The 18,524-nt window shown below is 39.5% G+C and overlaps 1 protein-coding gene across 1 annotated transcript in view; it reads left to right on the top strand.

Moving 5' to 3' along the window:
- The first annotated feature begins 2,754 nt into the window (after window positions 1–2,754).
- The window catches only part of kcmf1 (potassium channel modulatory factor 1), a 41,672-nt gene continuing 25,902 nt past the window's right edge, over window positions 2,755–18,524 (top strand). Inside the window, exon 1 of the mRNA XM_036580265.1 lies at window positions 2,755–2,924. Coding sequence (XP_036436158.1) covers window positions 2,909–2,924 — 16 coding nt within the window. The 5' untranslated portion in view covers window positions 2,755–2,908. The remainder of the gene's footprint in view (window positions 2,925–18,524) is intronic.

The following is an 18,524-nucleotide window of genomic DNA, read 5'->3' as shown; positions in this document are numbered from 1 at the left end:
TAGTCCACTGACCAAAAATATCCAGCCAACAGCATCCTGTGGGCAGCGTCCTGTGACCACTCATGAAGGACTAGAGGATAACCAACACAAACTATGCAGCAGCAGATGAGCTATCGTCTCTGACTTTACATCTACAAGGTGGACTGACAAGGTAGGAGTCTAATAGAGTGGACAGTGAGTGGACACATTGTTTAAAAACTCCAGCAGCACTGCTGTGTCTGATCCATTCGTACTAGCACAACACACGCTAACACACCACCACCACGTCAGTGTTACTGCAGTGCTGAGAATGATCCACCACCCAAATAGTACCTGTTCTGTGAGGGTCCATGGGGGTCCTGACCACTGAAGAACAGGTAAAAGAGGGCTAACAAAGCATTCAGAGAAACAGATGGACAACAGTCTGTAATTGTAGAACTACAAAGTGCGCCTATATAGTAAGTGGAGCTGATAAAATGGACAATGAGAGTAGAAACAAGGAGGTGGTAATAATGTTATGCCTGATCGGTGTATATATATATATATATATATATATATATATACACACACACACATCTTCTAAGCCGCTTATTGACCCCTTCTGGGTTGCGTAGGGAGCTGGAGCCTCCCAGCAGTCATTGGGTGGAAGGCAGGATTACACATTTATATACACATTATATATATATATGTGTGTGTGTGTGTGTGTGTGTGTGTGTGTAGGAGGATTCTAAAAGTATTCTCCTAAAAAAATAAAAGGTAACTGTATTCTGAATGCTGCCCTCAAATAGTGTATATATAGGGACTAAATACAGATGCTTAACTTATGTATTCTAAATATGTATTTTGAATACTTATATTCTGTTACAACCCAATGCACATCTATCAACAAGAACACATCATTTGGTGCATTTGCGGTCCTATTTGTGAAACCAAAGAATGAAACCAAAGAATGTCCCATTGCTCATTTTGGTGTTCAAAGAGATGCTTACAAGTGTGAGCACCCTCTATAAGCTCTTATTGTGGCCTCCAATGCAGACTCATCAGTAGCCTTTTATACAAAATTTCGTGACATGCAGGCTTTGTCCAGTGGATGAGTTTGTTTACGGCTGTCTGACCAACATGGCGGAAAAGAAGATATTCATATGTGAGATAAAATACATTTGTTTATTATTTACCTTGTCAGTAAGCTGCATAATGCTTATAATCTATGTTGAACCACTATAAATAAGTAAATTAGCTCAAATAATAAAAAAACTGATAACATAAATTCTCTGGTACAGTACATGTATAGCCTGTGCGGTGCATGGGTCTGTTAAAATGCATGCTTTCAAACCCAATGCAATCAAGGTCTTTTGTCCTCTACATCTACACATTGTTGACATCACACTTTCAGGAGGACCTCAGGGCTTGGGGCACCTTGGGGCAGTTGTGGGCTGGAGGGTAAGGAACCAGCCTTGTGACTGGAAAGTCGCCGGCTCTATCCCCTGAACTGACAGCACATGACTGAAGTGCCCTTGAGCAAGGCACCTAACCCCTAACTGCTCCTTGGGTGCCATAGATAGAGCTGCCCACCACTCCGGGCAAGTGTGCTTGTGTGCACTAGTGTGTATGTGGGTGTTTCACTGCACGGATGGGTTAAAATGTGGAAGTGAAATTTCCCCATTGTGGGACAAATAAGGGTAAATGCAACTTTTTGGGTCATATAGGGCAAGAGACATTGAGGGCTGTAGTTTAAAAGCATGCATTTGGGATATACTCATGTTACATGCAAGCTATGCATGTACTGTATCCAGTGAAATTATGTTCATGTATTCATTTTTTTAAACTGACCTATTTGCTTCTCTACAGTGGCTTGATCCAGATAACAAGCATAATGTATTTTAGTAACAAGGTAAATTAATTTAAACAAATGCATTAACACATGTGTATCTTCTTTTTTACCATATTGGCCAGCCAGCTATAAACAAACCAATCGATTCTGCTTACACTGACACTGCTTAGTCTGCCATTGATGTGATCCTCACCAAAGGCCATGCTAAGGGCACACAGAAGTGCCCATGCAAACTCCTTTGATTCCCAAAATAAAAAATGAGAAACCTAATAGCACAGTGCACACAACTCCAGTCCTGGAGGGCCCATGTCCAGCACAGTTTGGAGGTTTCCCAATTCAAACACACCCACTAAACCTGGCACTTAAGAGATAAGCTTAATCAGGTGTTTGACAGGTAAATCATCAAACTGTGCTGGACACTGGACCTCTAGGACCAAAGTTGTGCACCCCTGCTATGGCAGATGTCTTCAAATCTGGAACTTGAATCCAGTTTCTGATCCTGGAATTTAGTATTCAGTAATGAACTAAACTGTTAATACAACTGACTGACCACCTAGTTTAATTCCTAACAGTGATTACAAAATCCAAGACCAGAAACAGGTTTCTCAGTCTGGGTTTTTCAGACCTCTGCCCTATAGAGTCGCAACCCTTATTGGTACATGCAAATGAGGACCGGAGGACCACAAGTGTGCCAAATGGGACAGGCCAATCTTTCACCATGGCAGTTGGCGAAAGCAGCCGGGTGTAGTCACGACAACAGTGGTCTGGTTAATTGTTATGCTGATCTTTGGTCAGCAAGCCTAACTAGTCAAAGTGATTTGTAACGAACGCGCCGTTTGAAAATTACCGCCGTTTTAACCATCAATGAAAAAGAATTTCGTTTACCCGCGCGCCCCCTGCTGGCGCCCCGTCAGTAAACACTCACCGCTGGCTCATGACACACGGGGAGGGGAAAAGGAAGAAGTGTAAGCCCCGGATTCATCTTCAAGAGAAAATAGGAAAGAGACCGCGTCCCACTTTTATTTCGTTTTTAGGGGCACCTTTTCGTACAATACGTATTAGGGAGCCCGAGGAGCGGGCTGTGTCATTGTCTGTAGGATGTCCCGACATGAAGGTAGGTGGAAAACAGTCGATTGTTGCGTCGTTGGGTGAGAGTTGTAGCACACTGGCTTGTCTTCAGCCGTGGGTTGCCATGTTTTGTATTGAAATGCATTGGGAAAGGCTCATGATGGCCGCCGCCATGAATTTTGCAACCTTTTCAAAACTCCTCTTTAACGATAACTTAGCAGCCATTTTCGCAAACTCGTTCTTAAAAATTCACAGACAGACCAGCGAAAACCTTTTGCCAGTTAGTCCGTATGCCTACTTTTCGGCTTCCTGTTCTGTGTGGTGGCTAGGACCGTAGTTAGCAAGCTAACAGCTAGGTTAGCGCCCTGGTTTTGGCCTGTCGCGAAGGGCGAATGGAGAGCTGCCACGGCACAGGATTGAATTTTTAGCTATTCCGAGCTCTAGGGCTCATGGCCACTTGAGAGGTGACTGCACTGTCATCAAGGTGGCCAATAATAGGTCAAGGCCTTGTAGGCCTACTTTAGATTAGTCCTTTAAAATGTTTCACAAAGTAATACTACCAAAGCAGCATGATCTGGCAAGTCTTTGTATGCCCCAATTAGCTAACTTAGACGAGAGGTCTGGCTAGTCAGATAAAGCTTGTAGGCGGTCGGTCAAACCAAGCTGGACTGGCCTTGCTGGTCTTGTAGTTCATGCTAGCTAGCAAGTTAGCTAGCTAGCCGTCTTGAGTCATGCTGTATGTGGAACCTTGGTAGAAGCTTTGGAAGCCTCTTAAAGTGAATGACTTGCACGTCTGGATTTAGCATTTGGCTACGACTCACATGTCAGCAAGACAAATGATAATTTGCGAGTAGCTCATACACATTATATTGTAAACACGTTTTATTCTTTACCCAATAAGCAATTAACCCACATGTTAAAAAGAAACATACTAAGTTCGGTGACGTTGATGGTGTTCGCGTAGCTCTTGCTAGGTCTGCTGCTTTCTTGGCTCGCCTGCCATTAATGGATTTTACCATTTAAACTAGCCGATTGACTTGACTTGGTGGCTTAGGCTGCCTATAGTTTAGTCAAACCTGGAAAGTTAAATGTAAACGGAAAAACCTGTGACCAAATATGGTGATTTATAAAGACATGTTTAGAACTCTAAGTTGATAGAAATGCCAGGCCAGTTAAGACTTTTTTCCCTAACCTAACTTCAGATAACTCGTGGACCGTATTAGTCTACGTTGAACTTCTTACAGACTTGTCCAGCTTATTCAGAGAGATAAGTTGTAAAATCTGCTCTATTTTTGTTTCTCTTATGATAACTGGCATAAGTAATGCCTTAACTGGCCCACCAATGTAGCTAACATTTTCTGTTAAAAATACAGCTTTATATTTTGAGCTCTTGCACTGAGATAGTGCTCATACGTATTTTTACTTTCTGGTTAGCTGTGATGTAAATTAGTGCACAGAAAAATGTGATTTTTGTAAATGTCCTGTACGAATTTGTATGTTTGTCCTTAGGAGTGGCGAAGAAAACTGCGTTTCTTGCTTTCTAAGGGACTTTGACCTATGAAGGAATTGTTGAAAGTGAAAGTCTCTTGAGTCTGATTACTTGGTGTAGGTGGAATTGAGTGGCTTTTACTATATTAGCATTCAAAGTAGATAGTACACAGAGGCCAAACATAGGAACACTCGTGTACTAAAGTAATGTTTTGTCTTTACAAAATTATTATTTATATTTGCCTGTACTTTCAAAGACAGCCTGAGAAAAAGGAAATTATGGCATTATACTCTATGTGTGTGACCTGCCATTTTTGGATTTCACATGCCTTAAGTTAACTAGTAAATATGTTTAGCATTTAAAATTCTTCACTGTTTTTGAGAAATTTTGCTGCTTTATTTTCCTTTCATCAATAATTGAGATTAGCCTCATTCATCAAAATTGAGAAGCCAGATACAGCCAATTTTCCCCATCCTAGTGGGCTTTACATTGTACCTTTTTGCTGATCTGAGACCAGCGAACCTCAACTTTATGCAAATAAAGCACCTGTTTGGTTTGTTACATCATTTCCTGTAGGGATGCATTGATAGCTTTTTTTTTTCCCTTAAAACAAGTACGAATGCATGTTTTTAAGTACTTGCTAAATCCGATTCCAATACCATACTGAGTAACCTACTTAGAATTAAGTAGTTTTTAGTGTAAATGAATGCAGTGTGCCTTAACAGTTAAATAATTAAAATAGAGCTGATTTGAAATGATGTGCATTAGCTAGCTATGTTGCATTAATTACTTTGGATAGAGTAGCGTTGCAGTGGAACAGAGTGGGGTTTGTTGCACGTCCGAAAAGCACTTCTGTACAACTGCAAGTAAAGCAGGGCTGGGATGGTATAGATTTTTTCTTACTGCAGTGAAAAATCAGCTTATCCCTGTGGTTTAGCGGTTTACCGCGAGTGACTGGACCCTTTTTAACAGAGTTAAAACAGTCAACATATTAATGTTTATACTTAACAATTCTATTCAGTCAAAATGTTTTGGTTGTGATTGGGCTAAAATCGAGTGAAAGGCAGAATGTTTAAAGCAACCAATGGCTTTATGTCCAACTGCCGTGGTGTCAGTAACACTTTGCTGTGTGAGCAGACCCTTGATCCCTGCCAGGTTGAGTCGCTTATTCATTAGTGCAGCAGTGTGACAAGCTCATCACATGGTATCAGTACAAGTAAATGAGCACGGTAACGGGCTGATACCCGATACCAGCATCTAGGCTGGCTAGTAAAAAAAAAAATAATGGCAGCTTGTGTTGTCTCTTTCAAACTGTTAGATATGCTATGCTCAAATATTGTCTTCATTAACTTTTTTCATTATTTACTATTGGTAAGCATGGTTATATATATCTGATTTAACAGTCAGTAAAGACTCTCACTTGTTTATCACTGTGATAAAATGCAGAGAATTTAACACGTAAATGCTTCCTGCTTTGCTGTTGCGCTCTGTTTGAAAAAATGGCTCGAGGAGTGCTGTTTCAAGTGTGAGTGCATCTCAAACTGCCGAGACACTGTAGATACATTTGAGTACAAGTTTGCAATAACTGTGAGGATGCAGATAAAATAAGTGTGTTAAGCAGTCATATATAAGCAATATGCTTTTGTCAGCAAAGTTTTTATTTTAGGCTGTTGGAGAATTTATGAAAGGTAACGTTTACATTAGCCTGTCATGTCAGAACCTGGTGTAGGCTTTAGGCACACATAATTGTCAAATATGACCAGAAATTTACCCATTAAGTACACCAAATTGCTCAAATTTATTTTAGGGGTTGAATTGACACCCAGTACAATTGTTTGTAGGAAGAGTTTTTTTATTGCCGACTAGGGCTGCAACAAACGACTAATTTGATAGTTGAATAATCTATCGATTTTTGAAACGAATAATTGATTATTTGGATTATGAATCACTATGTTACCAAATAACTCTTATGTAGCTATTAGCTTTTAAATTTGGATAGAGGTTGTTTAATGCATTTGCTAACTAACAATGGAGACGAAGATGAATAACATTCAAGAATTCACTATGCAAAGTATCAGCAATAAAATATAACAGAACTAAACCAGTTTTCCTTTAATCAAGTAAATAAACAAATCTAAACAATTAATTGTTTAAAGGTCTTTACTGAAACAGAGGAAAGTTAGCATCTCTCATGCTCTTGTGAGAGACTCACTCTCCCCTGAGAACAGATACAAACGTTTGTGGCAAACTTGTTCTCTACACAGTTAAATTTGAGCGATTTTTGGAAAAGTTTCATTTCAGCGCTAACCCTTTGTCCAGCTGCCCTGTAAGTTCACTGAGAACTACCTCCTGTTTGCGGGTGGAGCCAAACATCCGTGGAAAATGGAAAACTGTTTGCAAATGTTCTCCTCTGTTCGCCGAATTTGGACGCAGCGGCGGCCACGCCGTTACCGCAACGATGCAGTGTTTAAAACTGTAAATGTAATTTGGAAAGTGAACAGGGTCTTTGTGAATAACAGTTACTTGCTTCTCTGTTCCAACTCCATAAATGATTCAAGAGAACATGCATTTCAAAATAGAAAATTTTTCAGCTCATAACATGAAGTAGGACGGCTTTTAACATCAACACTAGCTAGCTAGCTCACTAGCACAACTATTGTTGCGTCCCAAACCACACACTTCTGTACTTCACACACTACACTAATGAGTGCACTTCTAATAGTATATGCGCTATTTTTACACACTACTAAGTGTGCTAGTATGAGGTTTGGGACGAGGTATATCTTACCGAGATAAATCTTTCATCCACTGAGCCGATGTTTCTTCTTCAGATGCTCCAACATGGAGGATGTGCTCCTGTGCCAGCTGAGGTCGGCTTTACAAATAGCACAACCGGCAACCTTTTTCTGAGTTTAGCGTGAAATGCTTCCACATTTTGAGGATTTTGTTATTTAGGCTGACATTTTGATTTTGTCAACTCTCCGTTAAGCGGTAATGTCAAAACATTCCCAGTGAGCGCAGGAAAAACGCGTAATGACGTCACCAACTAATCGACTATTAAATCAATTGAGAACTAATTTGGTAGTTGATTTTAGTTGACCAAGCCGAATAATCATTGCACCCCCTTTGCCGACTCATTTGAAAATTGAACTACAGCTCTGAATTTGCCTGCCAACAAGCTAAAAGGAGCAGCTTTCCCGACACTTACTGGAGGCCAAGTGAATGATGAAATACTTTTAATAAGTCATCATTTTCATTTGAATGTTTATTCAGCAATGTAGCTAGGAATGAGAATGTATCAGAATGTGCAGGCTAACATTAGCTAATTGTGCTATCTAATTTAGCTTGCTAACCTTACAATAAAATTAGCTACCTGCCATCAGATATGTAAGCCAGCTACAAATCTATTTGTATAACGTTATGACACAATACACTGACATTGCCAGTTGTCATTGCCTTTCCCTTGTTTAGCTCCCACCATGCTCATATAATTCATTCAGTTTGAATTCAGATAATTTTTGAATTACAAATTTACAGTTAGCAATATGAGGCTGAAGTTTGCTTCTTGTCCAAATTTTTCCCCTTAAATGACGCAGCAATTTTTATAATGGCTGCTGCACCATTTAAGGTGGAACAGGAAAATTTGAACGAGAAGCTGAAGAAAAAGAGACTGGCTTCAGCTTTGTTGTAACAATATAGTTGAAACTTCAATCATTTGGCTAACAAACTGAAATGTAAGATGCCCCTTAGTATGGTGCAGCAGTTACAGTCTGCCTTTGCCTGTCCATCCAGGCAGTAATGGTTGCTACAGAGGCTGTCAGTCAATCTGCTGTCCACACCCACACAGCAGAATGGTAAAAGGCGACAGAGAAAAATGAAAATGCGAAACATTCTTTTTAATGTTGTTTTTGAGGAAAAAATTAGAAGGCAATTGAAATATACAAAATTGCAGAAATATTTGTTCTTCACAAATTTAAAAAAACTGTGCAGGGCTGTGAAAAGGAGTAGGGTACAGCTGGAGAACACATTAGACACAGGTTTCTGTCATCTTTCACTTTTTCATACCCTAATTAGTTTTTACTAGGGGTGTAACGATGCACTGTGCTCACGATTTGATACACGATACTATGTTGACGATTCGTTTCTATTACAATATTTTGAACAAAATTTGAATGAACGAAAATTATGAATGACATTTCTTGTTTTGTTTCTGAAGTGTAAATGGTGCAAAACAATGCATTTGCTTGTATATTGTGTTTTAAACAAAAACTCTAGTCCCCTGCAGTTAAAGGAAATTGGAACAAAGCTTAAAACCTGTAAACAAAATATTCTATTGTAGCTTCAGCAAATATTAAATATCAAAGTGAAAACATTCGTTTATTTCTGAAGATTAACAATTCAAATAATGTGTACTTGTACAAAATTTAACAAATTTTTATTAAAAAAAAAAGAAAAAAACTTTCTTTTAATTGCAGGAGAGTAAATTAGAAGGAAAAGCAAAAATTCCGACACTGAGTGACACTGTGGAGTTCTTTTCGTCAGACAGCACAGTGGTGGCTGTTTTCAGAGGTTTCACAATACCCTCGGCATGTTGGAGCCATCCAGAGTTTAGATTTCATGGGCATTTCACATATCTCCGTGCTTGTTGTTCAAGACGGTGAGCTATTCCATTCGTGTGATGACATCCATGTTGAGTTTATGCAGTGGTATCTATAGCAATTTCTGTTTAGATGTGAGCACGGTGGTGGCCATGGCACTTCGGTGGAAGAAGCCGGCTAACATTATCCTTGTCACTCGACCCAGCAAACGACTGACGTGTTTTACACCTAAGACTGCTTGGGCAGCAAGATTTAAAGTGCTTAAAAGTGGTTGGGAAGATTTAAAACATGCTACCACCACACACAACACTTTGTGTGGTGGTAGCCCAGCCTGTTTCACTGCTACTTCCATGTAGGGGTGCAACAGTTATTCGACTTGGTTGACTAAAATTGGCGACCAAATTAGTTGGCAACTAATTTAGTAGTCCATTAGTTGGTGACGTCATTACACGTCTTTCTCATGCTCAGTAGGAATGCTGGAGAGTTAACAACAGCGCGATGGCTGCCTCAAGAACATAATCCTCAAAAGTGTGGTTGTCAGTTGTGCTTTTTGTAAAGCTGACCTTGGCTGGCATGAGAGCACATACTCCATGCTGGAACGTACCAAGAGGAAACTCGTCAGCTCACTGGATGAAGATGATTCATCTTGGTAAGATACGGCCCGTCCCAAACCGCATACTAGCACTCTAGTGTGGAAAAATAGCGCGTATATCATTAGAAGTGCACTCATTAGTGTAGTAAGTGAAGTACGGAAGTGTGTGGTTTGGGAAGCTTCAATAGTTGTGCTAGCGAGCTAGTTAGATAACGCTAATGTTAATGCAAAATTCCATCCTCCGTGCATGTTTTCTTGAATCGTTAATCGAGTTGGAACAGAGAAGCAAGTAACTGTTATTCACAGCGACCCTGTTCACTTCTCAGATAACGTTTATAGTTTTAAACATTGCATCGTCTTCTTAACATCGAGGCCACCGGTGCGTTCAAATTTGGCGAACACGAGAGCGTTTCCACGAATGTTAGCGACCACTCGCAAACAGTTTCAGGAGGTAGTTCTCTGTGCAACTCGACGAAGGGTTACCGATGAAATGAAATGTTTACACAAAATCGTTCATTTAATTGTTCATAGAGAAGTTTGCCACAAACATTCTCCATCAGAGCGCATCTTCTCTGCAGCAGGGAATATCTGCTTTCAGAGGAGAGCGAGCCTCTCACAGGAGCACGGAGAGATGCTGACTTTCCTCTGTTTCAATAAAGACCTGTGATTGTAGAATTTAGCTGTAACAGAGTGTAGACAGACAGCAGCACAGACTGCAGTTTAAATTTAACATTTAAATTACATTTTTTTTTTTGCTTGATTAAAGGAAAACTGATTTAGTTTTGGTATATTTTATTGCTGCTACATTGCACATCCTTATAAATTTTATAAATTTTGACAGTAAAAATATATTGGAGTTATTTTTTTATCTTTTGTATTAGCAGGAAAGTTCATTTAAACAGTGAATTCTTAAATGTTATTCATCTTTATTGTCTTCATTGTTAGTTGGTAAATGCATAGAACAGCCTCAAGCTAAATTTAAAAGCTAATAGCTACTTAAAAGTTATTTGGTAGTGTAGTGATTCATAATCCGAATAATCAATTATTTGTTTCAGTAATCGATAGATTATTCGGCTATCAAATTAGTTGTTTGTTGCAGCCCTACCTCCACATAGCATGCTCTGTCCGTAACAACAGTTGTGATTAGCTCTTTCAAGCTCCCAATCCAAAACAGTCTATTTCAGCGCCTTGGTTATGTTTTGCCCAGTGTGCAACTCGAAAATAGGGCAAGTTTAGAGTACGAAGTAACAATTACAGATGCACTGATACCACTTGTTGCGACATCAATACCCGATCCTTGAATGTATGCCAATACCAAATAACAATACTAACGTTACGTGTGTGTGTGTGTGTGTGTGTGTGTGTGTATATATATATATATATATATATATGCGTAATATATGTATAATGTATGCATATATTATGTATGTATGTGTACATATGTACATACACAAAGTTGGGACGCTGTGCAAAATGTAAAATACAAAGAAATACAAACAGTATGCAGTGATATACAAATCACTTAAACCTTATTTTTATTTGAAAATAGTACAAAGACAATATATCAAATGTTGAAACCGAGAAATTTTCATGTTTTTTGAAAAATATATTTCCATTTTGAATTTGATGGCAGCAACACATTCCAAAAAAAGTCGGGATGGGCCAACAAAAGACTGGAAAAGTTGTGTAATGCTTAAAAAAAACAAAAAAAACAAAAAAGAAATTTTCACACGATATGAAGGACAGCCATCGTGCTTAAATGGTGTGTGTGTGTGTGTGTGTGTGTGTGTGCACTAAACACTAATAACAAAAAAAAATCAAGTTTGATACAATTTTTACATTTGAGATCAGTATCAGGCTTGTTATAGTATCATGATTTTACCGATCAACGATCACTCCACTGTTGCATTTCTGAAAATACTGATTAAAAATGCTCTTCTCTCTACTGCTAATGCTAGGGATGCATCGCTACTAGGGTTTTCTGGGCCAATACGATACGTAAATGTTTACAAAATGTAGAAATTGAGATTAGATCCACCTAGATTAGCATTTCATTGAAAAAATAACATTTATTTTTAGAGGGTTATAAGTACAGTAAAGTTAATGAAATACTGACATTTTAGCATATAGTGGCCCTCACCTAAGCATCACCTAAGCATTCTACTCTTCCGAAACACAATGAACATGTCATCAAATATCAGTTTGAAATATCAGTCAAAGGTAAACATCTGTCCATATATATGTGTTTTTTTTTTTATTGTGCATCCTTACTGTATAGGTAAATTTTCCAGTATGGTCTTGTGGCAAATGAGCCTTGAGCAGTAGTAAGTTTCCACAATATGAGGTAAGAGTTAAAGGAGGAAAAAATGAAAAAAATAATAATTCACTAATTCGCCTCTTATAGATATAAATCTTGTAGAAAGAATATGCAGAGACGTAATATTCAGCAGAACACACCCAGGGTAACGGACATGTCGGACTGAACATTCTACTAAAGCCCTAAGCCTCCTCACAGTCCACACTTTGGTAATGTCAGTAATGTGCAGACCCGTACGACAAGAAACCGTGAGTGTCACACCAAGCTGTCGGTCTTATTTTGTGTATTTAAATAAGCTTATCTACAGTGGCTCAATGTAGATTACAGGAATAATGCATTTAAATATCTACCTCTCTGCCATGTTAGCCCACAGCTGTAAACAAAATCACCCACTCTGATTGGTCCTCTGCGTCTCAAGTAATCGGACGGATGTTTAGATTTTACTGCTATGTCAAACGGATATTTGATGGCTTAGTTATTCTACTCCTAAAGAGCAGAACGTTCAGGTGCTAAGCTACTGTGTAAAAAATAAAAATAAAAAAAAGAGAAATCTGCATTTCATTAATTTTACTGCTACTATGACAGCATATTCTGGACTTTCAAATGCAAATTTGAAAATGCTAATTCAGTTGTTTACAATTGCATTTCCAGTGTGAGTATGCATTGTTAGACACAGTTTAAGGATAGTTCATGGGATAATTCTGTTCAAAGTGATTTTAATTTGAAGTGATTCTTGACTGACTAGGAGAGCTCATGGCTACACAAACACCGGTGTTGTTGACGTATGGACCAGTGTTCTTATGAATTGTGCTACTTTGTTGAATTGTCCTACCAAAGACGAAGCTCAAGGCGGCTTCTTACTTGAATTTTCCTGTTGCACTTTAAATGGTGCAGCAGTTACGTTCTGCCGCCTAAAGTGCTGCCTGACCGAGGCTTGCTGGATGGACAATAATGGATTTTCTTATTAAGGAGGTGTAGGACCACTGTAGGTTAGCACAGTTTTTCCCCAAACCTGCTCCTGGAGGAGCTTAACATGATTTTGGAAAACCGGGCCACCCAGCTTGTTAACAGTCCCTCCCTATTTATAGTGAGAGAGTTAAAACAGTGAAAGCACTAAAATGTGCTGGGCAGTGTTTCTCTGACAGTTCTATGTTCCTTTGGTCACAGTGTCACTAACATTGGTGCTTCTGCAGCCACAAACTCTTACTAGCTGGTCAAAAATGACTTCCACACAAAACAGCTTGTTAACAACCGCTGACAAAAAAAAGGGAGAGCTCTAAAATGTGAATCGCTTCTACACGAAAATCACTTTGGACAGAATTATCCAGAATTATTAGCCTGATTAGCGAGTGTTAAAATGCCATTAGGTGGTTGATATTGCTAGCTCTGTATTATATTAAACAAGCATCTAGCTCTGCACCAGAGCTGCCAAAGTTTAGACTTGTCACTTCCTCTAAAAACGCACTCCAGAGTAAAAAGTCCCTCCCGAGGTCCAGCCCAGCATTTGATTGATAGGATTGCCTCGGTGACAGTGAAAATGCAATTGCTTACAGGGTTGCAAATGCATTTTTATTTTGGTAGAGCTGAAGCCTGACTATGAGAAATACAATTGCAAATCGAGGACTGGTATTTCTTGTTTAATATGTCAGAATCAGACCATTAAGACAATGAAACTGAAATGTAAGAAACACAACTTTTTTTCAAGCTATAACACAATAAAAAATGCAAAGGCAAATACACATTTTGCATTTAAATGTGAGTTATGTCTTTAATAATGCACACTCACATTGGAAATGTATTTTCACATTTGCATTTGAGTAAGTACGGAATATATTGCCATACGTAACTTAATGTGAATATATTTCTCTATAATGCAATTCTTGGCAGGTCTAGTTCCAGTTTCTACATTTTACAAATGTAAATGTATCAGCATTGGCAGATATGTGCATGAAAAATATTGAATGGCTTCAAGTGTCTCTGTCATACTTTCATTATGCTTTTGTGACTGCTGTAACAGTCGGCAGTGTTTATAAAATAGGCCAAAGCTGACTTGGTCCCCATAAAATTAACTGTGGTTATGTGAGTAGTGGTTGACCGCCAGGGTCGTTTTTTAAAAGTGAATAGTTCTCTAGCTGTGCCAGCTGCAGACTTAAAAAAAATGTCAACTAGTCACCTCATGACACACCAGCATGTGACGTAGTCGAGCCTGTATATGCTTGAGTCACACTGCAGTCATCCGGAGCATGGTCTTTTCTCCCAGTTTCTGAGTTACCAGGAAACTTGGCATTTATCCTGGCAGGGATCTTTGCAGTCATCAGCTACTCTCCACAGCTGCATCGGTATCTAGCATTATGGTTTGTAGCTCTTGACCACCAGGGGTGATTCTTACCAAGTGGGTGATTTATACACACAATGTCACAAGGAATGCCTCAACTGAAGCCTGTACCCACAGACCAAACTGCCAGTACTAGGCCAGTTATTGCAGCAACACTGACAAAAGCGGCAGAATGTGCACATGGATGATGAGATGTCCACTATAGGGACACCTTTCAGGGCAGTCCAAGAAGCTGCTATTCCCTTAGCAGAATGTCCAGTAGCTGGTGCGGGCTGGGAATGTCTGGCAGCCTCATATGCCAGTTTTAACACGTCCACTGGCCAGTGGGAGACCCACCGTTTACAGAGTGGCAAACCCTGTTTCGACTCGGAGACGTGTATGACCAACTGACCTATTCTTCAAAGCCAAGCTGTAGCAGTGACGTAGGTCCTCAGAGCCTAAACTGGGCACAGCTGGTTCTGTCTGGGATCAGACTGGTCTGTGTAAGCCAATAGGCTGATGGACTGATTAATGAACCCAAGGTTGAGAACTTTGGGTAAGAAAGCCAGATTAGGTCTCAACAAAACATATGCATCATCCAGAACTCACTGGAGACACATGGGGCCAATGGAAAGTGCCTGTAGCTTGCAGACACGTTTAGCCATAGAAACAGCAAGCAAAAGGGCTGTCTTTTAAAGAGACCCACTTAAGAGCCGCCTGATCCAGAGGTTCACAGTAGAGTCTGAGAAATTGGTGTGCTGATATTATCAGCCAAGATGAGCTAGTTGCAGATAAATAGATATCTGTGTTCATAATGACCAGTAAGTGACAATTAAAAAAGAAATGGAGAGGTGGAAGACGGATCTTCCCATGATGTTATGGGTGATGTCGTTGTGTAATTTTTCATAGGATCATAGGATGCGCTGCAGCTTCCTTGTTGGCAACACACACACACATTTGTAATGTAACAAATGACAATCAGCTGACCCAAGCAGTTAAGCAGAGTACTTCACGAAAGACGTTATCAGCATTCATGGCAAGTTGATATTGGTCTTGTGAAGTACGTTACTTAAATGATCATTTAAAAAATTAGCCTGTGTTTGTTACAGTAGTTAAGTGGTGTAGGCTAAAAGCTGTTGACAAACTTGATTTTTAGATTTATTTATAAACAGTGTGATTGTTCTAGAGAGTGAAAAAAAACTGCAGGCCTGTCTTTTCTCCTTAGTTAACTACTTTTAAAAATTCTCTGGCAACATCGCTTACTGCAGCTTATAACACTGTTCATTGGTAAATTAGGTTACCCACAAAGCTACTTAATGCTGTGTTTATCTATTAAAAGTAAAGGGGGCTAAGAAAAGTAAAACATAACAATAAAAAAAACAGCTTATGACCAACTAATAATCAGTAAAGTGAAATGACTAATGCTGATGAGCGGATAAACTGTAGCGTTTAACTGATTCGGCCTAAATGGCAGAGCTGAAGACAGCTTCCTATTTGCCAGAATTAGAAATTTGAATTTTCTCACTCCACTTAAATGGTGCAGCACTTAACGGCAGGATCCTCAGCACCAGAATGTAACCATTTAAGGTAGGACAGAAAAAATTGAACAAGAGACTAGCAAATAGGAAGCAGACTTCAGCCTTGTGCCTAAATAAAGAAATGGTTAATATATCTGGGACTTACTTTTCTGAATTACAGTTGGAGTATTGGAGATTATTAAACCATAGGGACATAAATAAACTCTGATTTGCTGTGAGATGTTACTCACTTCTCAAAAAGGAGTTTCGGTATAGTTGTGAGTAACTTTAAATCCTCAGATACCAAAAAAGTTCGCTTACATTTGTGGGCCTCAGTCAACTTGCCCATTCACGTATAAGTCTTGGAAGTTGCTTTGTAATCTTTTATTCATTTTCCTAGATATATAAATATGGAATATTAAATACTTAAAAAAAAAGCAGGCATCTACTTAGACGCCCATAGAAACCTTTGCCACCCATGTTTTTGAGTTTATACTTTTCAAATAAATAACGTTATTATAATAATCACAAATTTTCATGATTTTCCTAAGGTTACACCACCTGTGGTGGTAAATTCACCCGTTCTAACCATGTCTCAAAAATGTAACTTTTTCCCAAAATTTGTGGAAGGGCTGCTGACCTTAACATTGCACCATGAAGGTCACTTATGATGATGCAGTACCCTGGCCTCTTTTTCGTAGAAGCATGTCAAGATAGTTCTTTGTTTTGCCGCCTGACATTTGAGGAAGTAAGAACCTATGAACAAATGTTTTTCAATTAATTGAGGACTAAAGTTGCCTTATTTTGCAAAATGGTTTTTATTTTAAAGATTTCAAACATGAAATCATGCCAATCTATTTTATTTTGAATTTTATATTACTAAATCACTATTTTTGATCATTAATTTAATCAACATATAGGGTTGGATAGTTGCACCACCTGATATTTTTAGACTTTTTGAGGCAAAAAGAAACTAAAATGAATTTTATATAGATTCACATAAGGTGTTGTTGAATATTTTGATGCGTCATTTATTTATTAAATATTAATTAAATATTATTAAGATTAATATTTTTGTGGGGAAAACAGTGCAAAAAATGCACATCATGTCAATGACCAAAATATAAAGTGGTAAAAAAATTTTCTGCCCTGGACCACTTAAACATGAGTACAAGACAGTCTATAAAAGTGTTTTCCCTCGTTTTGCTTCATTTTTAAGTAATGATTAAAGATAAGTTTCTATAACTGGTTGGAACTGGTTCAAAATGTTAGATTGTCAAAATGACTGATCCAGAATCAGATTTAAAACGGCACAAGCTTAGAACATTCTAGGCGCCTCCAGCTTATAGAAGCTCGAAGGTTAGCCTTCACTGCTCAGGATTAATCATTAGAATTGTTGAGGTAAAAAAGTGATATTTAGTCCAGTTTCACTGCTGTTGCCCACTTGCAGCCCAGCTTTGACCGCATCAGTAACCGACATGGGCTGCCACACATGGGGCCCACATGGAGCTGATGTACAAATCTTTGTGGGCCCCAATTGGTAGCCCATTGCTTACCAATGTGGGGCCCATGTAGACATGTTGGCTGGGAAGGCATTTGCCACCTTGTTGGTCCAATGCCAAGTCAACCACTCTCAAGGAGAGGAACCTGGGCTGAGCCCATGTCCACAGTTGCCATGCGAGGTTCAGCAGCGTGCATGACCTGGTACCACTGTAGTGGTTCATGTGATAAACTGGACAGGTTGGCTAGTCAGACTGCCTGCAGCTCAAGAAAGTTGATGTGGTGCCGGGCATTTTGTCTGGACCATCTGGCTGAAGGAATTTGTCCCATGGCTACGCCAGTAGATAGGAACACACCTAAGTGCTATGGTCTGAGCGCTGACAGGCACAGGGGATATACACTTCCACTCATCTGTGACACACTGGATCCAGCCCGCTTTTCAGCCACATCTAGAAAGGACACACATGAAGCATCCCCAGCGCAACTACCGTGCAGCAGCTGTGAGTAAGCCCTGAAGCTGCAGTAGTGTCAGATATGGCACTTCTGAGCTCAGCTTGACAAATGGATGACAGTCACTTGAGTTTGCTTCCAACAATTCTGTCATAGACTGTGAGTAAAGAAACTGCCTATGAACTTGGTCGACTTCAATGGCAGGAGACTGTTTTTCTCCTAGTTTACAGTGAGGCCCAAATCTTGAGTGTGCTCCAGCAGTCTGTGTGTCCCCAACTGCTCATTCCTTGGAGGGGGCACATACCAGCCAGTGTTCCAGAATTTTACATCCTGAGCCCTCAAGGGAGACAGGGCGGCCCGGTTGCATCTCTTGAAGACTGTGTGGGCTAAAGAAAGACCGAAAGGCAGAACTGTGAATCAGAATATCGTATTTTGGAAAGCAAAGCGGAGGAACCGCCTGTGTTCCAGCACAACAGGCATGTGGAAGTACATGTCTTATAAAGTCTACAGACGTGAGCCATTCATCTCTTTGATACTTCAGTGAACTGCTGCTGTGTGCAACATGCAGAAAGGAATAGCTTTTAAGTATTTGTTCAGTTGGTGTAGGTCCAGAATTGGACAAAGGCTGCCATCCTTCTTTGGAACAACAAAGTAAATTGAGTAGAATCCCTTTTGATTGAATGTGAAGGGAAACAACTTCTATAGTGCTTCTGGACAGGAGGGAACCATTTTTTTCCTAGGAAAACGTACAAACAGGAGCCAGGTCACAAACAACAGTAACCCTTGGCCGAGAACTGAGTCGGGGCTGGCGATGAAACTCTGTAGCCTTTCCCCTAAGACAGTGCAAATGTCCCATTTGTCTGATGCAG

The sequence above is a fragment of the Colossoma macropomum genome, unplaced genomic scaffold (assembly GCF_904425465.1).
Source record: "Colossoma macropomum unplaced genomic scaffold, Colossoma_macropomum, whole genome shotgun sequence".
In the NCBI taxonomy this organism is placed as follows: Eukaryota; Metazoa; Chordata; class Actinopteri; order Characiformes; family Serrasalmidae; genus Colossoma; species Colossoma macropomum.
The sequence above is the reverse complement of the archived record's forward strand: the minus strand, read 5'-3'. Positions and strand labels throughout refer to the sequence as shown.